A 26174-nucleotide genomic window follows, 5' to 3' on the forward strand; every position below is an offset into this window, starting at 1 on the left:
GGCCTTCGACAGTGAAAGCACGGACTGCCAGGGAATTCCCACGATTGACTTTTTTTTTTTTTTTGCGGTACGCGGGCCTCTCACTGTTGTGGCCTCTCCCGTTGCGGAGCACAGGCTCCGGAGGCACAGGCTCAGCGGCCATGGCTCACGGGCCCAGCCACTCTGCGGCATGTGGGATCTTCCCGGACCGGGGCACGAACCCGTGTCCCCCACATCGGCAGGCGGACTCTCAACCACTGCGCCACCAGGGAAGCCCACGACTGACTTTTTTATATTAACTTTGTATCCTGCAAGTATGCCATAATCACTTACTAGTTCCAGGAAGTTTTTCGTCAATTCTTTTGGATTTTCTACATAGATGATCATGTCGTCTGTGAACAAAGACAGTTTTATTTCTTCCTTCTCAATCTGTATACGTTTTACTGTATTGTATTGTATTTTTGCATTAGCTAGAACTTCCAGTACAGTGTTGAAAATCAGTGGTGAGAGGGGCATGATTGCCTTGTTCCTGATCTTAGTGGGAAAGCTTCAAGTTTCTCACCATTAAGTATGATGTTAGCTGCATATTTTTGTAGATATTCTTTATCAAGTTGCAATAGTTCCCCCATTCCTAGTTTGCTGAGTTTTTATCATGAATGGGTATTGGATTTTTATAGTGCTTTTTCTGCATCTATTGATATGATCATGTGATTTTTCTTCTTTAGCCTGTTGATGTGTCAGATTATATTAATTGATTTTTAAATGCTGAACTGGCCTTGCATACGTGGGACAAATTTCACTTGGTCACAGTGTATAATTTTTTTTTTTTTTTTTTTTTTGCGGTACGCGGGCCTCTCACTGTTGTGGCCTCTCCCGTTGCGGAGCACAGGCTCCGGACGCGCAGGCTCAGCGGCCATGGCTCACGGGCCCAGCCGCTCCGCGGCATGTGGGATCTTCCTGGACCGGGGCATGAAACCCGTGTCCCCTGCATCGGCAGGCGGACTCTCAACCACTGCGCCACCAGGGAAGCCCTAGAATTATTTTTATACATTGTTGGATTGACTGGCTTATATTTTGTTGAGGATGTTTGCATCTATGTTCATGAGAGATATTGGTCTATAGTTTTCTTTTCCTGTAACATCTTTGTCTGGTTTTGGTATTAGGGTAATTCTTGACTGGTAGAATGAGTTAAGAAGTATTCCCTCTGCTTCTATCCTCTGAAAGAGATTGTAGATAGGTATAATTTCTTCCTTAAATGTTTGATAGAATTCACCAGGGAATCCATCTGAGCCTGCTACTTTCTGTTTCTGAAGGTTATTAATTTTTTATTCAATTTATTTAATATATATATAGTTCTATTCATATGGTCTATATCTTCTTGTGTGACTATTGGCATATTGTGTCTTTCAAGGAATTAGTCCAGGAATTCCCTGGCAGTCCAGTGATTAGGACTCAGTGCTTTCAGTGCCAGGGCCCGTGTTCAATCCCTGGACGGGGAACTAAGATCCTGCAAACCACACAGTGAGGCTGGAAAAAAAAAGGAACTGGTCCATTTCATGGACCAGTTGTTTATAGTACTGCTTTATTATCTTTTTAATGTTCATGATTCTGATATTAGTAATTTGTGTCCTCTCTCTTGTTTTCTTAATTAGCCAGGCTAGAGGCTTATCAGTTTTATTGATATTTTCAAAGAACCAGATTTTGGTTTTGTTGATTTTCTCTACTGATTTCCTGTTTTCAAGTTCATTGACTTCTGCTCTAATTTTTATTATTTCTTTTCTTTTGCTTACTTTGAATTTAATTTGTTCTTTTTCTGGTTTCCTAAGGTGGGAACTTTAGATGATTGATTTCAGATCTTTCTTCTTTTCTAATATATGCATATAATGCTATAATTTTCCCTCTAAGCACTGCTTTCAGCACACTCAGCAACCACATTCTCTTTCAAGGAGCATTTCCAGAATCCCACAAGTTTTGATAAGTTGTATTCTCATTTTCATTTAGTTCAAAATATTTTTAAATTTCTCTTGAAATTTCTTCTTTGACCTATGTGTTATTTAGTAGTATGCTGTTTAATCTCCAAGTATTTGGGGATTTTCCAGCTCTATCTCTGTTACTGATTTTCTAGTTTGATTCCATTTTGGTCTGAGAGCAGGCATAATGTGATTTCTCTTATTTTAAATCTGTTAAGGTATATTTTTTGGCCCAGAATTTGGTCTGTCTTGGGGAATGTTACATGTGAGCTTGTGGAGAATGTGTATTCTGCTGTTTTGGGGTGATGTAGTCTACAGATGTCAATTACATCCATTTGATTGTTGGTATTGTTGAGTTCAACTATGTCATTGCTGACTTTCTGCCTGCTGGATCTGTCCATTTCTGATTAGAGGGGTGTTGAGGTCTCTAACAATGATAGTGGAGTCATCTATTTGTCCTTGTTATTCAATTACTTTTTGCCTTATGTAGTTTGATGCTCTTTTGTTAGGATCATACACGTTAAGAATTGTTATGTCTTTTTGGAGAACTGACCCCTTTATCGTTATATAATGCCCTTCCTTATCCCTGATAACTTTTCTTGCTTTCGAGGCTGCTCTGTCTGAAATTAGCATAGCTACTCTTGCTTTCTTTTGATCAGTGTTAGCACAGTATATTTTTCTGCATTCATTTACTTTTAATCTATAACCACATTCTCTTTTAAGGAGCACTTCCAGAAGTCCCAAACAACATTTCCACTTATGTCTCATTGCTAGAATGTGACTACATGGCTACAGCAATTTCTTTCTTTTTAATAAAATATTGTTTTAAAAACATTTAAAATGTTCTTTTATTAAAATAATAATTATTAATATTTATAATTATGATATAATTGTAAATATTATAATTAATATTTATAATATTAATGAGGTACAATTTCCCATAAGATTTGCCCACTTTAAGGGTACAAAATTCAATGACTTTTAGTAAATTTACAGAGATTTGCAACAATTACTACAATCTAGCTTTAGAATTTTTTATCACCCCAGAAAGTTCCCTCATGCCCATGTGTAGTCAATTCCTATTACCCTCTCCCTTTTTAATAACCTGCCTGGAAATACCATATAACAGTACCAGTTTATTTCAAGGGCCAGATATTAGTCACATGGTGATGTTAGTTTCAAAGGAGGCTGGGAAATGTGTGACGGGTTTTTTTTTTAAATCTGGCTCCATTGCTAAAGTAAAAGGGGAGAGTGGATGATGGGTTGTTAACTAACCATCTGTATCACAGATAGATGGTGTTATACTCTCCATTTCAGAGATGAAGAAACCAAAGCTTAATGAGTTAAGAAATTTAGCCAAGGAAAACTTTCAGTCTTAAACCTTCTAGTCGAAATTTTCCTTCAAACCAGAAAAAGACCACATTTTTTTTATACTAGGAGTTTAGCTTGAGGCCCACCTGTTTGAGCCATGGAATACTATAAGTTCAATGGTCACTCATTAGCAGTCTTTCTGATATCCATATTAGATTCTCAGAAATACAAAAAGCCGACTATTTTAATTCACCAATATTATTGTCATTCCCTCAGACTTGACTATCCTTCAACTACTTCTTTTTTTTAATTGAAGTATAGTTGATTTACAATGTTGTGTTAATTTTTGTTGTACAGCAAAGTGATTCAGTTATACATAAATATACATTCTTTTTTATATTCTTTTCCATTATGGTTTATCTTGGGATATTGAATGTAATTCCCTGTCCTATACAGTAGGACCTTGTTGTTTACCCATTTTATATAATAGTTTGCATTTGCTAACCCTAAACTCCCAGTCTGTCCCTCCCCTACCCTTTCGACTACTTCTTAATCTAGCTAACCCCTCACTAACCCTTAAAACCCAGTTCAGGCATCACCTCCAGGAAGTCTTCCCTGACTTGCCTTCTCAGGGTATTGTCTTGTGCTTTCCTGATCACATGCCACAGAACATAGCCTACTCTAGTTATAAATTTGCTTGTCCATCTCCCTAGATTGAGGTTTGTCCTTAAGGTCAGGAATACTGCCCTAGATGACCTTTTTTTCCCAGGGCCTAGTGCAGGGCCTGGCACCCAACAGGTCCTCAGTCAATACTTAGAAGATGAATGAGGGAGTCGTTGCAGTGTGTTCAGCACTCTGAACACACTGAACACACTCTGAACTGAATAACTCTTCAGTTATTTGCTATTGCCAATGTTACTGACTGTTTTGTAAACTTTTTGTTTCAATACCTATCAAGATTCTACTGAAACCTTTGAAGAAATCGCACTGAATTTTTGAGCCAATTTTTGTTGATGTCTTTTTTGTTTCCCCCACAGGAAGGAAAAAGAGGAGAGGGAAAGCGAATGGAAACAGAAGTTGAACTACTCTTCCTTCTCACCATCAAGCCCTGATGAATTCCATTCCCTGGAACTGGGAAGTCCCTACAAAATCTCTGATATTTCTGCTACCAGGTAGAACAACAACAGGAGAAAAAGAAAATTGTGGCCAAACGCTGAGAAATAGAAATAACTATTCCCAGGATAGGGGAAGGATTCCACTATAGTTTTTCCTAGGCTGAGTGAAAAGCAGGAGTGGGGAGATTTTTGCTTAGGTCACTACTTTTAGTCGTGCTAACAATATTAAATTATAATATAATAATCATGGCTACCATTAACTAACTGTTCACTCTGTACCAAGCACTAAGGTAAACACTATACAAACATGACCTCATTTTAACCTTCATAACAGTCCTATGAGGTAGAGATTATCCAGTGCATTTTATACAGCAACAAGCCCAGATTTGGAGAGGTTTCAAAAGTTCCCTGCAGCAGACCCTGGGTAAATAACAGTAGACACAGTCCCTATTCTCAAGGGGCTCACAGTCTGATAGAGAGAAGGCAGATATATCAACAAATAAATACCATAAGTTCCAGAAGTGCTGTTAGACAAAGGAGACAAAGAATGCAATGGCCTGGGAGCCATGCAGACACATTTTATAGAAGTGGTGTCCCTTGACCTGAGTCTGGAAAAGATAAGGTGTTTGTAAGGCAGGAGGAGGTGGATGAGGCAAGGGGTTGGCATTCTCAGTAGATGGAGCAGCAGAGGCAAAGGCTCAGAGGCAGGAAGTAATGTGGCAGGAGGTCAAGAAAGTGTGTGAGGGGCTCCAGGAGAGGTGAGCCTGGAGAAGATTCCTGGACAAATCATGAAGGGATTTTATTTTCTAAGTCGTGGGGAGCCACGAAGGATATTAAACAGGGAACCACGTGGCCATATTTGGATTTTTAAAGTCCTGATGGCTGATGGTGGTCTCCATGAAGGGAGTATGTGTGTACTTTGAGGGATTTGCAAAGTCTCCGGCAAACATTTACCTCTATGTGAAACCCTGACTATACCACTTGATCAGTAGTCCACAAGCTTTCTTGATCTTGTATCTTTCTTGGTAAAACATTTATGAGAACTCAGCCCCTAATAATATATTAATTATTCAGTAATAATATATATAGTTCTATGCTAATATAATATGTATACTATAATACATACAGAAAATAGAAATTAAAAAGAATGAGATAAAAATATATAAATAGAAGTTCCAGTATCTTCTCCTATAATGGATCCATTGTGGATCCATCTATGGGTGGGGATGACTCCTCTGGATGAACCCCAGGTAACAATTAACCGGGTAAGGGAGTTACCTTTTAGTTTCCCCCACAGGAGAAGATGAAGCAGTAGAAGGAGCTTTGACTCTAAAAAGATCTGGGGTTTGCCCTGCCCCCTCTGTGACTGCCCTGCCCCCTCTGTGACTTTCAGTTAAGTTACCTAAATTCTCCAGGCCTGTTTCCTTGGCCATAATAAATGTGGAAGTTTGTTAATGTGTAAACAAGCTAACCCATATAAAGAGTCTGGCATAGAACTTGTCAATAATTAATAGGCAATATATTATTTTCATAAGCTTCTTACATTCCTTAATCCAGGAAGCCTTCGAGCATGCTTGAGAGCACTGGTCTGGCCCAGCCCAGAAAGACTCCCTGGTCTTCTAAGCCCTGGACCAGCTGGGTTCTCATCTCTTAGGGCAGTCCTTACCCTGTGCTTACCCATCATGGGGGACTGAAATGTCGAGGTTCCAGAAAATATACAAGTTCTTATTCATAAGGAAGAGCCTCCAAAGTCTAAAAGTTTCACATTCAGATGGGGCACAGCCTGTGTCCGAAAATGTCCCCCTAGACACTTCTTTCAGAGATCATTAAGGACTGGTGACCCCAGACCTTTAGGAGCCTGAGGAGGAGCAGACCTGCTCTTCCTGTTACAAACACTGGAAGGGAAATTGAAGGGAAGATTTCCCTGGCGCTGTGATAGGCATATTCCATCGGTTATCTTATTGAAGTCTCAGAACAGTCCTGTGAGGTAAATTTTATTTTTCTTGTTTTTTTTTTTAATATTTATTTATATTTGGCTGCGTGGGGCCTTAGTTGCGGCACACGGGATCTTTCATTGTGGCGCATGGGCTCTCTAGTTGTGCAGGTGGGCTCCAGAGCACGTGGGCTCTGTAGTTGTGGTGCAGGGGGTCAGTAGTTGTGGCACGTGGGCTTAGTCGTCCCGTGGTATGTGGGATCCTAGTTCCCCGACCAGGGGTCGAACCCGCGTTCCCTGCATTGGAAGGCAGATTCTTAACCAAAAATAGGAAAGTCCCCCTATTTTTCTTGTTTTTCAAAGGAGGCAACTAAGACTCACTTGAGTTAAGGCCCCATGGGTCTCTTTCAAAAATCCATATCTCATCAGGCTACTCCTTTGCTTAAAACCTGCAGTTTCTTCTCAACCCCTAAGGATCCTAGGGATAAAATCCAAACTCTTAGACTCGAGGCCTTCATGAGGTGGCCCTGCCCACCTGCCCTCTCTCCTCTGTCTTCACCCACCACTCCCAACCACCTTTCAAGCCACATTGAGCCCCTGCAGCTGCATTAAGAGGCCAAGTTCTTCCAGCCCCCAGGCCATGCTTGGCACAAGCTTCTTCCTCTGCAGGAAAATTTCCCCTCCTACCCCTGGCCTCCTTCCCCAGCCAGCTCCTCCTGCTTCTTCAAAGTCAGTGCAAATAATGACTCCTCCAGGAAGCTTTCCCTGACACACGCACAGAAGATCAGCACTTCTCCTGAAAGCTCTCAGACCTTCCATACCATGAAAACTTGCTGAGCCCAAAGCAGTGCAAGGAACTACATTGGAACATTCTGGACTGGGAGGTTTGGGGCAGACCCATTTTTGAGAAAGCATCCAGCAGTTGTTTCACATCGTTTCTGCGCTAGAATAGAGGATGAAGCCAGCTTCAAGTGCACATGCGCTGAAGGGTAAAGGATCAGATGCTGACATACTCGGCATTTTCCTGAGTTCAGAGCCTTGATTTTCCCATCTGTCGGGGACAGGACAACTAGAAGTCATGGTGCTCTTTGCAGAAACCTATAAAAATATTACCAAATTATTTTGGTAATAAAGGACTATTGACTAAGATAAAATATGAATCTTTAGATAGCTGCCAAGTTATCTTAAAATAACATAACACATAATATGTTAAGAAATCACAACTAACTTTCCTCTTAATTATAACTTTTACTTACTCATTTGTTTTTATCACCTTGAGTACGCAACGTAGTTGTGTTTGCCAGGTCCTTATTCTCTCCTAAGCATGATACGTGTATTATTTAATTCTCACAGCACTTCTGTGAGATATGGGATGTTGTTATCCTCATTTTACAACTGAGGAAACTGAGGCTTAGGGAGGTTCGTGACTGGCTCAGGTGCTCACATTTGGTAAGCAGTGGAGCCAGGATTTGAAACCAGTAGTCAGACTCCAGGGCCTGGGCTACAGCCTAACAAGGCTTAAGAGGTGAACTTGGGACTTCCCTGGTGGTCCAGTGCGTAAGACTCCGCGCCCCCAGTGCAGGGGGCTGGGGTTTGATCCCTGGTCGGGGCACTAGATCCCACATGCATGCCACAACTAAGGGTTTGCATGCTGCAACTAATAAGTTTGCATGCCGCAAGTATTAAGTTCGCATGCCACAACTAAGACCCGGCGCAGCCAAAATAAATAAATAATAAATAAATAAAGATTAAAAAAGAGGTAAACTTAATATAAAGAAAGTTTTATCAATTCATTTTTTCCTTTGATTAGAGAAACAGTCACTGATATTGGAGTATAGCAGCATGGTTTGCACCCCATTGGTTTAGGCTATGGAATCTCCAGGTTAAGAGGGGCTTTTAATACTATTGTTTTTGACATCCATTTTAGAATTTAGAATGGAAGAGGAAACAACCAATTCAGTTCATTTTAACAAGTATTCACTGCTCTTTCCTCTTCCTTGAACATACTTTGGCCACTTTTTCATCTGGCTAGATCCTATCTGACCCTTAAAGCCCACTCAGATGTTGTCACTTCCAGGAAATCTCCCCAGACTGCCCTAGTGACTGCCTATTTTGTACTCCACCAAATATGTCCTACTGTAGTCATGGAGTTGTCTGTCTCCCTCTCTGTACTGTAAGTCTCCCAAGGGCCTTTTATCATTAAGCACTGAGTCTCCTGCACCTGTTCCTGTGGCTGGCACATAGTAGGGATTCAGCAAATTCTTTTTTTTTTGGCCATGTCATGCAGCTTGCGGGATCTTAGTTCCCCGACCAGGCATCGAACCTGGGCCCCTGGCAGTGAGAGTGCAGAGTCCTAAGCACCGGACCACCGGGGAATTCCCGGGATTCAGCAAATTCTTGATGAGGGGATTAATGATTAGCTAATGTGTGTTTAGCATTCTGCTCCAGTTAATTGCTTATAGAAAAAAACAACTTATTACATTTTAGAACTTTGTCTGTCTATACTCAAAGTTAGGAATAAAGCCTCTTAAAAATCACACTTTTTAAATTTTTGTTTTTATTTTAATTAAAGTAATACATATTCATCCTTTAAGAATCAAATAGAGAGGCAACTCTGGGGCCAGACCACCTGGGGCCAGACCACCTGGCTAATTCTAGCTCCACGACCTACTAGCTGTGTAAGCTTGATCAATCATTTAACTTCTCTGCATCTCAGTTTTTTTATCTGTAGAATGGGGATGATAATATTATGTACAGCATAAGGTTGTTATGAGGATTAAATTGGTTAACATTTGTAAAGAAAGCACTTAGAACAGTGCGTGATGCAAAGTAATATATAAGGCACCTTAAATTAACTGATTGAATTAACTAATGCAAAGCATAATATAAGGCTTATTAAATTAACTAATTAATAGTTCTACAAAGCTTGTTACAAAAAATTGCACTCCTCCGGACCCCCTTTCCCATTCCCCAGCAACACTTTCCACTTTCCTAACTGATTGTTTTGGTATGTTTTCCTCCATATGTCTAAATACCATGGTGCTCTGGCTCCTTGATTTTTTAGTGTTAGGCATTATCTATTGAATTCACACTAGGAAAAGTGAGGACTGGGCTCTCTCTCACTTGCACACACTTCCGCTCTCCCATCCTCCCAATGTGTCTCTGTTGTGATTCTGGTTGGATCATTAATCAGCATTATTATACTATCAACACCACTGCCATGAGCTACAGAGTATACTTTGGTTATTTTTATTTCTTGCAAAACTTTTTGCTATCCCTGGAACTAAGTCTCTTTTTCAATCTACCTGTTTTCTTTCTTTTTTTTTTTTTTTTTTATGTACTCATCTCAGTTTATCTCCAAATTTTCCCTTGGTTGTATAAGTCTCCCAGTACATTCAGACACTTTACATAATCTATCAATTCCACCTTCATTTCCCAGCCTTCTGATCTGCTTCACTCTAAGTGGTTGATTTCCAGGCTGTTTATATAATCCTGGGGATTCCTTTCTTCATTCTCTTGATCACACTGGTTTTTTAATCTGTTTCTGTTTGTATCTTTATGGTTCATCCACAGAAAGGTCATCAAGAAGTCAAAACCAATGCAGAAAAAGTAGTCTTCCTTATCCTCTCACCTTCCAGCTCACCTGCATGAATCCTTATCCAAGAATCAGAAGGACTTTCTGGATGAAGCCTGCACATGTTGTTGGATTTAATCTAAAATAGAAACAACAAAGCAAACAAATAAAAAATAATACTGCAATACATTTAGTCATTCGTAGTCATCCATGGGACAAAGAATATTAAAGTCCTCTCCTACCCTGGGCCAAAGTCAGGATTTAAACTGACATAAAGTCACCTCATTCATTCATGCATTTGCTTACTAATTCTTTCATTCACTTGTTTATTAATAACAACACTATGGAGTATATATTAGTATGTATTATATAACAGTAATCATAGGAGACATCATTTATTGAGTACTTACTATGTGCTGAGTACTCTAAATCCTTTTCAAACCTTATCTCAGATTAACCCTCCTGCCCCCTTCTCTCCCAAGGTGGGTGTTGTTACCTCCATTTCTCCTAGGAGGACACTGGGGCTTGGAGAGGTTGAGGAAGCATTCACTAGGTATCTATCCTATACCATGCTTGCACATACCAGGTCCTGTTGATACAGAGATGAATAAAGACATAGTCCCTGGCCTTCCCTGGTGGCACAGTGGTTTAGAGTCCGCCTGCCGATGCAGGGGACATGGGTTCATGCCCCGGTCCGGGAAGATCCCACATGCCGCGGAGCGGCTCGGCCCGTGAGCCATGGCCGCTGAGCCTGCGCGTCTGGAGCCTGTGCTCCGCAACGGGAGAGGCCACAACAGTGAGAGGCCCGCGTACCTCAAAAAAATAAATAAATAAATAAATTGCAACATGCAGACATTTTTTGGATCCCAGTTGATCCAAGCTTTAAAAAATACATGGCATTTATGAGACAATTGGGTTTTTGAATAATGCCTGGATATTTGATATTAAAAATTATTATTTTTGGGGTGTGATAATGGTGTTAACGGTTATGTTTTTAAAAAGAGTCCTTATCTTTTAGAGATACATACTGAAATGTTTACAGAAGAAATTATATGACATGTAGAATTTGCTTCAAAATAATATAAAAGGGAGGAAGTGGATGGAGGTATAAGTGAAACAAGACTGGCCATGTGTTGAAAATTGCTGAAGTTGGGTGATGGGGATATTATAACATTTTACTTAAAAACATTAAAGGCATTACTGGGGACTAGGTACTTTAAAGCGTATTTTTACAGATTATTTTGTCTTCTCTTATAGCCCTGTAAATGATGTACAATTTTCCCTATTTTCAAACTGAGGCCTTTCTTGATTGAAGCTACCATTGCCCCTGTCTTGGACTTTTACAGTGTTCTTCTAGGTATTCTCCTTGCCCTCTCTCTTGCTTCCTCCAATCCATTTTCCACACGGCAGCCCAAATACTTCAAGTATCTTAACCCATTAATTCTCACAACTCAGTACCAATACTATTCTTGGTTTTCACATGGGGAAACTGAAGCACAAAGAGGTTTAAATAAATTTTCCCAAGACCACATAACTTGTAAATGGACGAACTGTACTATAAGTCTGGCATAGTTGCCATGCCTATGTGTACTCATATCATACTTCTATAAATGGAAAATAAAATCACATATGAACATACAAGATCTGTCATATACTGGATTAGCATATTAATAGGCTGAGAGCCTGAACACTGGAGCCAGACTGTGAACCTTAGGCAAGTTACTTAACCTTGTGGTGCCCCAGTTCCACCATCTGTAAACAGAGATAATAATAGTTCCTACCTCATGGTATCTTTGTGTGAAGTAGATGTGTTCATCTGTGGAAAGAAGTTAAGTGATGTGTTAGCTATCAACAAACGTTACCTTTGGCATCTGAGAGTTCCTTTCTCCCTAGTACCTTTTACTCCAGCAGAACCACTTGCAGCTCCCTAAATAAGCCTCTGTGTTCCCTCTGCCTTTCCCACCCTGCCCAGCTGGCAAATCCTCACTTATCCTTTCAGCCCCAAATTAAGGGTCACCACCTCTGTGAGGATCCCCCAGGGAGAGGTCTACTTGGTTCCCAACTGTGTGTGTAATCCCTCTTATCTCACCTTGTGTGTTATTATCTGTTTCTGTATCTATCTTCCCTAGTAGACTCATCCCTTCTTGAGAGTAGAGACCTGTCTTTATCTCCATATCCAGCAGAGAGCTGGGTCCAACAGTGTTTAATAAATGTTGGTTAAATAAACGGTCGTGAACATGCCTCTCTGAGTAGCTGCGTGCCAAAGTTAGAAGTTTTTCAAATTTGGAAATAACTCTAAATAAATGAGAAAAGCCTCAAATGACTGATACGTATTATGTATATGTATATACGCTACTGCAATTGCCTATAAACTTATCTATAGCCCACACTAGGGTTTGTGTCTTGCTTGTTGTTGAATCCCTGGCAACAAACACCTAGTACAGTGTCTGACAAGCAGTAGGGTCAATAAACATTTTAAAAAATAAATGTGCTTAAGGGGAGGTATACCCAATGAAATTTTTTTGTAATGACCCTTCATTCTTTAGTTCTGTACTAAAGCATTTCTCACATTTGAGCTCTTGAAACCAATAATATGCATCCATAGGCACCAGTTTGAAGCTACCCAACTGTACACGGTGGAGTTATATGCCTCTATTTGATTATAAGGTGGTTGTCCACAGAGGGGCAGTAAAGTGTAATGGTTTAAAATTCAGGTCACCTGTAATTCCACTGCCTGTTTTTTATTTCTTAGAATATCATAAAATGACACACATTTTAAAAAATTTGTAGAGACCTTGTAGACTCGCTGAAGGATTTGAGAAATTGGGAAAGCTAATTGACACAATTACTAATTGGTTACTAATTGACACAAAAGCTTTGGTTTGCCATGCTCTATATCTAGGATAGGAAAGTAGCATTTTGCCATGCAGGATTTTTCTCTAATACAGTCATTCTTATAAGTCTTTTACGGCTTCTCAGTTTTGTGTCATACTTGAAAAGACTTGTCTTACTCTGAGATAGTAAAAAATTTTCCCATGTTTTCTTCTAGTACTTTTATTATTTTATTGTTCAGATTTAATTTCTTGATCCATCTGGAATTTATTTTGGTATAAGCTATGAAGTATGGCTACAATTTTATTTTTCTTCCAGATGACTACCTAGTTTGTTCCAACACCATTCACTGATTTCATTTCCCCACTGATTTGAAATGCCACCTTCATCATATTCAGAATTTTTGTAAGGTATTAAAGACTAGTGGTTTTTTGGTCCTGATTTAAGTGGAAAGATCTTCAAGTGTACTTTTGAACTACCCCAGGGTTTTGGATTTTTTTTTTTTTAATTTTAAAGTTGTATATAACCATCAATATCCTATCCAAACGAAATTTTTATGCTTACTTCACGAATTTGTCATTACCAAGCTCGCTTCAGTTTCTTTAAGTGTACTGCACACAACCTTTAAGTATTATGAACATTTCTCTCTCCCAGCTGTCACTACACCAAACTGCATATGTTATATTTCCCTAAATCATCTCGCTGTGCTCTTTGCAGCTCTTCTGTACGGTTGCTGTCTCCATCTAACAAGTTGCTCAGAAGTTACTATAATTGTTTTAGGTGAGGCCCAAAGAGAAAGCCTATCGTCACTATCCAGTTCATGTCAAAAATGGGCATTAATTTCCATTTAACATGGACAGGCTGTGTTTCCGGAAAATAACAGTTTGAAGAACTATGGAGCTATTTGTCGGTTCTTTAAACAATCCACCTGGGGGGAAAGGGAATGTCCTACAAATGGCCAGCTGCTATTGTGGGAATTTTTTCCTATTTATTCCAGCAAAAGAAGATTCAGACACTGAAGAAAAAGGGTCGCCCTGTACTAGGTCTTGAACCCAAAGAACTGTTTGCACAGATATTCATCCAAGATACATTGCAGCCTCCACCTCAACAGATGCTCTTTCAAATGTTTCATGACTCTCCTCAACAGTCAGTTTCCATTTAAGGGGAGGAGGATGACGCTGCCAGAGATGGCTCTGCTGGCATGAAGGCTGGCCTAAAATTTCTATTTAAAAGCTGGATCAAAATATGTTTGGCTTCTGTTGTCTATTTAAAATTTCAAGTTAAGGCGAAGAAAAATTACGCTCCACCGTGAATGGGCCTTGGGTGCCTCACTCACAGACTAGAGTGGCAAATGGTAAGAGAGTCACAGAGAAAGGAGAGAAAGTAGGAACGCGGACTGAGGTATTAGGTACAGACTGTGAAGCCAGATATGAAAAACTTGGAGTGAAAAGAAAAGCCTTGAGCAGGGGGAAAGACCCCCATATTCGACCTCCTAACCCGAGGATCCTGATTAAGATAAGCATTCTGCATGTCACCTGTCACCGCGTCAGCCACCTCCGCCCAGCACCCCTCCCCCGCCTCATGGCCTTCCACCTCCTGACCCCTTTCCAGCGGCCTCTCTTCATATCAGAACACGCCCCACCTAAGGGCCTTCTTTCTCACAGCTGCCTGTCTTCATCTCAGCGCCCACCTCAGTACCCGCTAATCCGATGCGTCTCCTCAGTGCCCCCACCTCAGTCCTCTCCCTGACCTCAGCATCTCTCTCCGCTCTAGAGACGCCCCAGCCTCCCCTCCGACCAAAGCCCCTCTCCTCAGCACACTCCCTCCACCTGAGCGCCCGCCTCACCCCAGCGCGCACCCTCAGAGGCTCCTTTTGCTGCTCCAAGTTGCTCCCGGCCCTCCCGCCACCCCGCCCCCTCGTCCTCTGCCCCGCTCCGGGTTCCGCCCCTCGCTCTTCGCTCCGCCCACGGTGGGCCCGCCCCTCCGCCCGGGTGCCGCCCACTCCAGCCGCTCGCCCGGACTAGTCGTTTGGCGCCAAACCTCTCTGTCAGCGACAGGACGCCCGTCTCCGCGTTCTGGTTCTGAGACAGAATCCCTGAGGACTGGAAGGCCCGGGCGGGGGGCGGAAGGGATTCAGATACCTTGAAAACCCCCGGGAGACTGTGGGTACGAGTGGAGTTTGTGGCAAAAAGGGAGGGCGGGTGAAGAATCTGAGGGGAAACTCAGGGTTTCCTTTCTTTGGTCATTGTCGTTGCTGGGCCCTGGGCTGGTGGCTTCGTGGGTCCCGTCCCCAACCCAGCCCCCGGAGGGAATCTCAGTGCTCTCGAGGGATTTCCAGCATCCTTATTTTAAACCAAGTCGGACCTAAGTCTTGAGGAGGCCTCCTCGGCCTTCTAATGAGGGAGTCAGGTGTCAGGAAAACGGCTGTGGTGGGGGGAGGCGGTGAGGGTGATCCGGACCGCGCTCCCCACGATGAGGGACAGCTTCTGGTGCCTTAAGCCGAGGTGTCCGGGAGCCCTACCTTGGATTCAGCTGTTCACCCCGTCCACTGCTATTTGAGATAGATGGAGAGCAATCTTTTTGTTTATCAGGGAGAAAAGAAAGGACAGTGGAATTTGGGGTTATCACACATATGATTAGCTATCTGACTGAGGGACCGTACTCCAGAAGATTCCATCTCCACTGTCTCCTCGTTTGCCTCGAATACTTCGCTGTTCAGAGGTACTAGGTGGTAGCGACCATACCTCTACCTTAGCAGTTTGTTCCCCCTCTGGGCCGGGCCCCAACCTGAATTTGGTGTTAAGCAAAGAGATGGAATAGACCAAGAAAACGGATTACTTGGACCACGTTTTCTAATGAAAACAGTCATACCTTGTAGCCCTGAGATCTTAAAACAACTGCTACAGTGTTAAATCAAAGACTATCTGCTTATTGGCCCTAATATTTTATCATGTTTAAATATTGGGTATCTGCCATAATTTTAAATCTTAAAAATAATACATCATGAAACTAGGAAATACTATAAACAAAATACATCTAATGTTTTATTAAACAAAAATATATATGTTACAAGAGAGCCCATTCATAATTCCCAAGCAGGAAGTCATCCCTCATATATGAGAAAAAATATATATCTTTTTTTTGAGGATAGACTAAGTTCTAGGTGCCAGGGAGAATACAAGGAAGATTGACTTAAGGCCAAGGTTCTTAGAGTGTTGTTAACCAACATGAAAGTTTAATAACAATATGGAATTCTAATATTCTACTTCTAAATAACATTCCAAGGCAACAAAAAAGATATTATTAGTCATGATTAATTGTGCTATAGGGAACTGAAAGATGATACAAAGTGGCCAGTTTTGAGGAAAGAGAAAAGAAACTAAGTCCCCATCCCCACATACACACACCAACAAAAGACGTAACGCCACAGGCTTGGAGAAAGAAGATAGGCCAGCCCAGTTGTTCCAAACTAAATATTTTTCTAATTGTCCTTCTGGTCCTTGATATCTGAAATGAAATCAAGAAGGTCTATGGGCAAAGGATTTTGTACTATATGATCTATGACTACTTCTTAATATTTCTTATTTTTCCAGAATTGATTATTTTTCTGCTGTTCACCTTTCAATATGAAGGAGGATCAAGTTGTGCTGGAAGAACCAGGATTCCAAGATGAAGAAGTATGGCTAGAATGTTGAAAGATATGTAGACACTCAGTCATTCTACAAAAATGAAGTTCCTTCTCTGTTAACTACTATTTTTAGAAACTGAGATTAGAAATAAAACATAGTTCTGGAGAGAGGCAATATTACAAATATGTAACAACTTGTTTGGCAAGGGGTGCTAAGATTAGCTACTTAGCAGCTGGCATGAAAGTATTTTAATAATTTAACAAGTGGTATGGCTATACCGGTACCTATGCTTACTGGTACCGAATAGCAGAGGAAGGAGTGCACGGTCTGGTGGGGAAGAAGATTGAGAAAACATATTTAAAAATAGATTGTGCTGTTCCACTCTTTTGGATTAAGGTCTTAAAAATTTGGAGAGGCCATGGGACTTCTCTGGTGGTCCAGTGGTTAGGACTCCGTGTGTCCACTACAGGGGACTCGGGTTCGATCCCTGGTCGGGGAACTAAGATCACAGGTGCCTGTTGGGCTTCGCGTTGCTTTCAGTGTTGGCACTTCTTTTAAGTATGTAACAATGTGTTTGAAAAAGCATTATTGATCCTACCTCAGTCTGTCTAGAGAAGTGGAACTTGAGGCATTTTGGAGTGACTCATAATACTGAATTAACTCTTTAAAATATGTGAAACAGTTGGATATGAAGAATCAACCCTCCTTTTTTTCTGTTCCATGTCCTTTAGGAATCTTTGTTTCAAGACATTGACCTGTTACAAAAACATGGAATTGTAAGTATTTTTTCAATGCTGTGTGAAATTGTCCATTTTAGAGTTTGAGTCTTGACTTTATTGGCATTTGGGACTGGGTAATTCTTTGTTTTGGGAGACTGTCCTGTGCATTCTAGGGTGTTTAGCAGCATCCCTGACTCCTAAACACACACTATATGCCAGTAGCAACTCTCTAGTTGTGACAACCAAAAATTTCTCCAGATATTGTCAAGTGTCCCCAGGGGGCAAAATTGCGTCCAGCTGGAGGCATTCAGAGCTATCTACTGTTTTCATCAACAGAAAATTCACCTTCTGTGTCATGTGATTAAATGACGTTGACAGAAATCAAGACTTTAAGTAACTAGCTAGATGAATTTCAACAGCAATCAGTTGGCAGTAAAACTTCTCTGACATTACCCTTTGAAGCCCTCACATTTAATCTTTTTCAGTTGAATTTAGAAAATTGGAGCAAGAGAAAATCCTGGTCTTTTGGTTATGTAGTTATTTGCATTCTCCAAAGGTAAAGAAAAAAATCTTTAAAAAATTTTAAAGAACATTTTGGTAATGAAGTTCTGTAGAAGGAAGGAGCTGAACTGAGGGGGTTGAACGTGTGATAAATTTGTTAGCTTTCCTACCAACAGACTTCTCTTTTGAATTCCTTGTTACATTGCCATGGTCTCACTAACATTCTTGGGAAATCAGGGCACAGCCAGAACATTTGGCATCATGCTGGATATGTTCTACTCAGATATTTCCAGAACATTTGGCTACATGGTGGGTGGGTTCCACCTGGCCGCTTGTATAAAATTGGCATCATGATGAAAGTAGATGGACACAAAAGCACATGACATAGTATGGGAGCCTTTCAGGCTGGCATTTTCTCAATCTGCTGCACCCATTCTTTTACTTACAGAATGTGGCTGACATTAAGAAACTGAAGTCAGTAGGCATCTGTACCATCAAAGGGATACAAATGACAACAAGAAGAGCGCTGTGCAATGTCAAAGGGCTCTCAGAAGCAAAAGTGGACAAGATTAAAGAGGCAGCCAATAAGCTTATTGTAAGCAAAATCCATTCTTTGTTGTTTTAGCTTAGAAGGGCCCTGTGAGTCTCTGTAGCCTTTCTCATTATGTACACTAGCAGCTATTGTGAGAACTCTGAGTTCCTGTAGATCACAAGATATACGCCCCATGTTAACTTTTCATCATGTCGGTTTCAAAGCAATTAATTTCTGAAAGAATGAGACAGGGGTTAAGACACCTGGAAAACTATGAAGGTAATTTTTTTTTACCAAAACTTTTCTTTTTGTCTCCCTTTATATTACTTTTTTCCCTTTCTGTGTCTCTGCCTTTCCTTCTCCTTTTCTTCTTTTTTTTTTGGCCATACCACGTGACTTGCAGTATCCTAGTTCCGGGACCAGGGATTGAACCTGGGCCCCCGGGCAGTGAGAGCACCAAGTCCTAGCCACTGGACTGCCAGGGAATTCCCTCCTTCTCATATTTTTTATCTTCCTCCTCCTTATTTTTGTCTTATCTCCTCAAACATTGTATCTACGGCTGTTGTGAAGTGCTCAGCAGCAAAGAAGTTGCTCTCTCCTGCTATAGGCATTTGATAAGAGAGCATTGCATTTGAAAACGACAGCAGTGGCTGGGTCTACATGTGTGCAGTTAAGATAGATATGACCAAGAATGTGCTCACTGAGGCACCTGAGCTTAAAGCTAAGTGAAACCTATACCTTGTAGCTGGGCCCACAGAACACAAGAGACCTATGCAGCCGAGAGGCTCCAAGCAAAAACACACGCCTTTGACCCAAGCTTTTGTGTAGAGCTTTTGGGGGCCACTGGAAGCACCAGCTCTGGAAATAAGAATATGCAGAAAGGCAAAGTCTCCCTCTTTGCAGAAGAGCAGGCTTCTCCATTTCTACATGTGTATGTGAGGCTCTCATTCCCACCAAGTCCTAGAAAGTCTCTTCACTGACAGCCATCCAGTTTCCTTCCCCAGAGGCAGTTGAGGCATGAGAGTGATGCAATGTGGTCCTGAGCTTGGAGAGGACCCAAGTGAACTGCTCTGAACACAGCTCAGTTGCTTTACCTTCTGAGTACTCTTGGGCAGTGTACCTGCAAGTCAGTTCCATAACTGCCAGGGTATCTAACGAAGCCCTAGAGCAGCACCCAGGGTTTGGGAAACTGCTGCTTTATAGCTCCTAGGCATTAGTCTTCTTTTCTTTGGAAAATAATTCTATTACCAAAGAAAAGAACCTCTCTCCTTCTCATGTACCTACTAATGCACCAAGAGTCTCATCCTTTCTTAACTAAAGCTATTTATTCTGAAAGAAAGAGAAAACGATTGAGACATAGAGGGAGAGACAGAGACAGACAGAGACAGTTAACGTCACAGTACAGCGGTATGTATCAGAGTCATCTGGAGTGGCTTGTAAAGAACACAGAGGCCCAGGCTCGTTGACTTAGGGTTAGGCATGGGCTTTCCCCCACTTCACGTTCTCTGAAGTTTGGGAACCACTGTCATAGTATAAAACAACAAAGAGAGGAATACATTAGACCACATCAGGACCTATTTTCACTAGTTAGAACACCGCATCAGCTGTAGCTCATTAATTCAACCAATATGTAGTATATCTAACGTGAAAAATATTGTATCATGAATATTGAAAACTGAAATTCCTGTGCTCCTTCCAACTTCTAGAGCTGGGGGAAATGATGCTATTGAATGAAATCAACTGAATCACTTAGTAAAGTACCATTCTACTTTATGCCATAAATATATCTCATTTAATCCTTACAACTCACCTATGAAAGAGACACTATTATCCCCGTTTGACCCAAAAGAGGAAGCCGAAGTACAGCAAGATTAAGTAGTTTACCTGACATCACACAGCTAATAAGTATTAGAGACATATTTTGAACCTTGGTAGGGTGACTCAAGAGCCTGTGTTCTTTTTTTTTTTTAATTTTTTCTTTTTTTTATTGTGGTAAAATACACATAACATAAAATTTACCATCTTAATCATTTTTAGGTAGACAGTTCAGTGGTATTAAACACATTCACATTGTTGTTGCAGCCATTACCACCATCCCTTCCCCATAACTGCTTTTTTTTAAAAATTTTATTTTATTTAAACTCTTTTTTTTTTTTTCTGGAATATCTTTTTCTTCTGTGTAACCTCCGCTTCTGGTTTAGGAACACTCTGTTCTTTTTCATTAAGGATCATTCAATATGGCAGGGAGAGCTCATGTATGGGTTGATCCAACCATAAGCTCTGTAAGTGCTGCGCCACATCTTGGGGGCTTTGTTCACCTGGATGTGCTCAATGACCAGAGAATCTACATCTAAGTCCTTAAGTTCAGCATTACTCTCTGCATTTTTGAGCATGTGCAGTAAAAATTCAGCACTCTTTTTGGGCCACCAACCCTGAGTCCAGCCCCACTGTTTTGCCTGGGCACACCTACCAGCTCCACCATTGTAAAGTCAGAATGGCACACATTGCTTCTTTACAGTGACATCCTTCAGATACTTGGTGGCTTTTCAGATATGCATACCCTTAATGGCCTGGGCAGTTTCATGAGTGTTCTTAAAGTGAACACGAAGATTTGAATCTCTTGATTTGCATGATTTCGTGGGGTTTTCTGGGTCAAGTGAATAGCGAACCATTTTTAGAGGTCACCTGGAAGCGAGCAAGAATAATTCTGTCAACATATATTTACAGTAACTCATATAGTTTATATATGTACTAAACGCTGCCGGCAGCTACTCAGAGAGTTGTTTTCACGATTAATCCAAAGGTGTCCTAAGAAATGCCATCATTGCAGTCTTTTTTAAAAATTTAATTTAATTAATCTATTTTTTTCTATTATTTTTCAAATTCTTTTCCAAATTCTTTTCCCATTTAGGTTATTACAGAATATTGAGCAGAGTTCCCTGTGTTATACAGTAGGTCTTTGTTGGTTATCTATTTGAAGATAAGAGCCTATGTTCTTAAGCATGATCTTGTGCTGCCTTCAAAGACAAATGAACTGTAGCTTATATCAAATGATGACCCTGGTAATCAAGTATATAGCTTTTGGTGGGATTTGAAATTAAAACCATCATCTTATACCCTTTTTGAACTTTTTCTTTTGTCTTTCTGTAGGAACCAGGATTCCTGACTGCATTTGAGTATAGTGAGAAGAGGAAGATGGTTTTCCATATCACCACTGGGAGCCAGGAATTTGAGTATGTATCTCATATTTTTTATAACCACTAAACATAATCTTTGGAATACTATATTTCTTTACCTCTATCCAGGTTGTTATTTTGACTATAAGTAGTAGAAATAGCTTCTTATTTTGCAGAAGTTTTTTTTTTTTTTCTCAAAAGGCAACTGAAGCAAATAAATTCCAGACTGCTTGTAAAAGCAGGATTAAATTTCTTACAAGAAATTCAGACCCAAAATATAAGTAGTTTCTAAATCAGCCTATATTAATCTATAAACCATTTAAAAAATTAGTTTAACTTTTCATTTCCCTTTTCTTCTCCACTGATGAAGGAAATTCCATTTCACTTTTGGTTTTACTTAAAAATAAGTTGTTAGAGTGGATATTTTAGAAGAAATAATACAGTGTTGGTTTTGCTCTTCAGCCTCAGCAGTTTTAACTTCCCTTTTTATTTATTATCTTATGATTCCTGAGACATAGTCATCATCTTCCCAATGCAAGTTGACTAGAATGTGGTTTTTTTTCTCTAATTTAGTAGGCAGAGTTACTGTTTCATAAGTCAGAGCAGTGGCCAAGATCAATTTGAACAAAAGCAGTATTTCTTCAAAGTATTCCTCAAAACCCTGACCTCACAAAAAACTGCAAGAAAAAAAGAGTTCATAGTCAAATATGCCTCCACTTGAATGTCTGCTAGGCAGCTCAGACTTCACAGGTCTGAAACCAAACTTCTGATCTTTGCCCCAGATCTGCTCCTCCTAAAACCTCCCTCATCCGGAGCTCTTTTTGATCCTCAGATCTGAAACCTTAGTGTCATCCTTAGCACCTCTTTTCCCCTCTCACACCCTAACTCTAATCTATTAACAAATCCTGTCTGCTCTACCTTCAAATATATTTAGTCAGAACAAACCAACCGGGCTTCCCTGATGGCACAGTGGTTAAGAATCCACCTGCCAATGCAGGGGACACAGGTTTGTGCCCTGGTCCGGGAAGATCCCACATGCCGCGGAGCAACTAAGCCCGTGTGCCACAACTATTGAGCCTGTGCTCTAGAGCCCGCGAGCCACAACTACTGAGCCCACGTGCCACAGCTACTGAAGCCCGCGCACCTAGGACCCGTGCTCCGCAACAAGAGAAGCCACCGCAATGAGAAGACCTCTCACTGCAGCGAAGAGTAACCCCCACTCGCAGCAGCTAGAGAAAGACCGCGCAGCTATGAAGACCCAGCTCAGCCAAAAATAAATAAATTAATTAATTTTTTTAAAAAAACAATCCTTATATTTAAAAAAAAACCAACCAGTTTCTTCAACAAATAAACTTTAAGGAATAAAAAAAAAAAGAGAGATGGAATCAGGGAGAAGACCTAGAGATTAAAAGAGATTTAGAAGACATGTCACTTGGGCTTCCCTGGTGGCGCAGTGGTTGAGAATCTGCCTGCTGATGCAGGGGACATGGGTTCGAGCCCTGGTCTGGGAGGGTCCCACATGCCGCAGAGCGACTGGGCCTGTGAGCCACAACTAGTGAGCCTGCGCGTCTGGAGCCTGTGCTCCGCAACAAGAAAGGCCGCGATAGTGAGAGGCCCGTGCACTGCGATGAAGAGTGGCCCCCGCTTGCCACAACTAGAGAAAGCCCTCGCACAGAAACGAAGACCCAACACAGCAAAAATAAATAAATTAATTAATAAACTGAAGGTGCCTTGTAGGCACAGACTATTAAAAAAAAAGACATGTCACTTAATCCCAATATGTGGATCTTATTTTGGATCCTGATTCAAACACACACGGATAATAAGACATATGAGACTGAAAATTGAACACTTACTAGATAGTTGATATTAAGGAATTACTAATTTTTTAGGTGTGATAATGGTAATGCAGTTATGTTAAAAATAAGAGTCTTCATCTTGTAGAGATACCTACTGAAATATTTAGGATGAAATGATATGTTGCCTAGGATGTGCTTAAAGTAATATGAAAAGGGAGGGAAGTGGTTGGAGGTTTATATGAAAACAGTTGACCATGAGTTCATAGCTGATAATTTTTGAAGCTGAGTTTTAGGTACATGAAGGTTCATTATTATACTGTTTTTGTCTACTTTTGTGTGTTTGAAATTGTCCATAATAGAAAGTTTATATACATATATGTGTGTGTGTGTATATATACATTTTTTTTTTCTATTTGTGTCTATATGTGTACAGAGAAAGAGAAGAAATACGAATTCAATTACTTCTCACCACCTTCTCCTTTGTTAGCTCACTGGTCTAAAACACCTATTAGTATCTCTTCTGGATTATTAATAATAACTTCTAACTAACTTCCCTCCTTTAGACCTTGCCCCTACCATTTATTCTTCACATAGGAGCCAGAATAATCCTTTTAAAACATAGGTCAGATCATAACACTCCTCTGCCCAAAACATCCTAATGACTCCCCATCTCACTCAGAGCAAAAGCCAAAATCCTCTCTAATCTCAAATCTAAGCTCATCTTTAATTCATCTTGTGGTTTACTATGTACCAACCACACTAACTTCTTTGCTATTCCTAGAACATGCCAGATACACTCCCACCTCAGGGCCTTTGCACTTAGCATTCCCTCTGCCCAGAACACTCTTCCGTCATTATGTTCATGACTTGCTGTCAGGTTTTTCAGGTCTTTGCTAAAATGTCTACTTCTCACTAAGGCCTTCTCTGATCACTTTATTTGAAAATTTATTCGAAAACTCCCCATCTTCATCCTCTGCACATCTTATCCCCTCTCTGGATCTAATTTTTATCCATACCATTTAATAACAACTGACATACCACAGATTTTACTTATGTTTATTGTCTGTTCTCTCATTAGAATGGAAGCTCCATGAAGTGATGGATTTCTGTCTCTTTTGTTCGCTGCTTTACTCCAAGGGCATAGAGCAATCTCTAACACAAACTAGGTGTTCAATAAATATTTGTAGAATGACTAATTGAATGAATAAACAGTGAATAAAATAAGTTAGGGAAGTGCAATATACTATATTCTCCTCTTGGAGATTCACACATTTTATTAAAGGATCTGAATTCCTGCAGTGAAATAAAACACCTCTTTAACCTAGCATTGCCTCAAATTTTTAAAATCACAGGACTTTTTTTCAAGTAACAGCTAAGGAAAAGTCTTTGGTCCAAGACAAATTGGTCAAGGTAACTTGATTCCGGGACTTCCCTGGTGGTCCAGTGGGTGGAACTCCATGCTCCTAATGCAGGGGGCCAGGTTCTATTCCTGGCCAGGGAACTAGATCCCACACGCATGCCGCAACTAAGAAGTCCACATGCCACAGCTAAAAGATCCCGCGTGCCGCAACTAAGACCCAGTGCAGCCTAAATAAATAAATAAATAAAACTTGATTCAAACGACAACTTGATATTCTCCAGTTGCTCTACCACATCATGGTTTAAGAACCATTCAGCTTAGAGAAATTATTACTCTCATAGTGAGCTTTCTGGTGTCCTCGATGTTGGGTTTTGGGGCACGTAAAAGATTACTCAGGAGCTAGGCTTTTTTAAATTAATATTTTATTTGTTTAAATGTTATATAATTTTTTCTTAAGCTGCAAGTCTATTTATAAATTTGGCAAATTTTAAGGGAGCCTTTCTAATATGGTTAACTAAATTCCCTTAAACAGTTTAAATTATATTTATAAATTTATTATATTATATTTCCTCTAAGAACTTTACCTGTGTAATTATTAAAATCTTTCCAATTATCTGAATGTCTTATAAATTTAATAAATTAAAGTTATAAGTATAGTGAGTCTTAGACACTCTTAAATGTTCAAATACTGTGTATAAACTTAGTTATCAACTTAGAAACTGCAGGTCTATATCATTTAATCAATTAGAGGCTAATGTGTTATTATAAAAATGTCAAATTCTCTTAAATTTTGAAAATTCTCAGGTACCAAATATGCACAGATTATTCCCAAATTTAATATGAAAATAGTAATCTGTGGGTTTGATTTGTGTCTCCATTTTTAAATCTTCCTAGATTTAAAAATACTATTTCTGTACCTAATTGTAAATTTTCCTGAGTTTCATAAGGGAACAATTATGCTATCCCAAGTAATTTGGGGTACCCTTTCAGTTAAATTTTGGGGTCACTTTTTCAGCATATCAACCAGAAATTTTGTCTGAGATTTTCCAGAGCTATAGCCTTTCAGGGTGATTTTTCTCAAGATGAGGAGGGCCAAGTATCAATAAAACTCTCTTTAATAGTTGGTAGGTTTATAGAATCCCTAAGTATTGGGTTGGCCAAAAAGTTTGTTAGGGTTTTTCCAGAACATCTTGCAGAAAACCCGAACGAACTTTTTGGCCAACCCACCAAATGGAGTGGTCTCTCCACCATGTCCTTTATGCGGGTCAGTATCTAGATTTTTCTTTTTCTCATTAAAGTCCATAGCCCTCACTAAATCTGCGAATAACTTCCAACATTACTTCAATTTACATTTAAGCTGCTCTCTTAAACTACGTAAGTGTAAATCTGTTAGATTATCCATCTCTTAAAGCTTTGTCTAATCTGTGACCATGTCCCAAAAGTCATGCTAATAAAAACTACAAAGAATTTTGGGCTTCCCTGGTGGCGCAGTGGTTAAGAATCAGCCTGCCAGTGCAGGGTACACGGGTTCGAGCCCTGGTCTGGGAAGATCCCATATGCCGCGGAGCAACTAAGCCCATGCGCCACAACTACTGAGCCTGCGCTCTAGGGCCTGTGAGCCACAACTACTGAGCCCGCTTTCTGCAACTACTGAAGCCCATGCACCTAGAGCCCGTGCTCTGCAACAAGAGAAGCCACTGCAATGAGAAGCCCGTGCACCACAACGAAGAGTAGCCCCCACTCA

The 26174-nt window shown here is 40.4% G+C and overlaps 2 protein-coding genes and 1 non-coding gene across 5 annotated transcripts in view; 2 read left to right on the forward strand and 1 right to left on the reverse strand.

Annotated features, from left to right (window-relative positions):
* Nucleotides 1-10216, forward strand: part of FAM227A (family with sequence similarity 227 member A) — an 89928-nt gene extending 79712 nt beyond the window's left edge. Inside the window, exons 18-19 of the mRNA XM_073789210.1 lie at nucleotides 4298-4432; nucleotides 9882-10216. Of these exons, the coding sequence (XP_073645311.1) occupies nucleotides 4298-4432; nucleotides 9882-9921 (175 nt within the window). The 3' untranslated portion in view covers nucleotides 9922-10216. The remainder of the gene's footprint in view (nucleotides 1-4297; nucleotides 4433-9881) is intronic.
* Nucleotides 10217-14755: 4539 nt separating this feature from the next.
* The window catches only part of DMC1 (DNA meiotic recombinase 1), a 39670-nt gene continuing 28251 nt past the window's right edge, over nucleotides 14756-26174 (forward strand). For all 3 annotated transcript variants that reach the window (XM_019943392.3, XM_033866039.2, XM_073788172.1), the window contains exons 1-5: nucleotides 14756-14880; nucleotides 16308-16391; nucleotides 17075-17119; nucleotides 18012-18158; nucleotides 21246-21328. In XM_019943392.3, coding sequence (XP_019798951.1) covers nucleotides 16341-16391; nucleotides 17075-17119; nucleotides 18012-18158; nucleotides 21246-21328 — 326 coding nt within the window. In that variant the 5' untranslated portion in view covers nucleotides 14756-14880; nucleotides 16308-16340. The remainder of the gene's footprint in view (nucleotides 14881-16307; nucleotides 16392-17074; nucleotides 17120-18011; nucleotides 18159-21245; nucleotides 21329-26174) is intronic.
* On the reverse strand, nucleotides 20863-20925 carry LOC117314349 (small nucleolar RNA SNORD58). Its single transcript, XR_004529098.1, has one exon. It is a non-coding gene; the product is annotated as a small nucleolar RNA SNORD58 (small nucleolar RNA).

This window comes from Tursiops truncatus, chromosome 11 (assembly GCF_011762595.2).
Source record: "Tursiops truncatus isolate mTurTru1 chromosome 11, mTurTru1.mat.Y, whole genome shotgun sequence".
Taxonomy (NCBI): Eukaryota; Metazoa; Chordata; class Mammalia; order Artiodactyla; family Delphinidae; genus Tursiops; species Tursiops truncatus.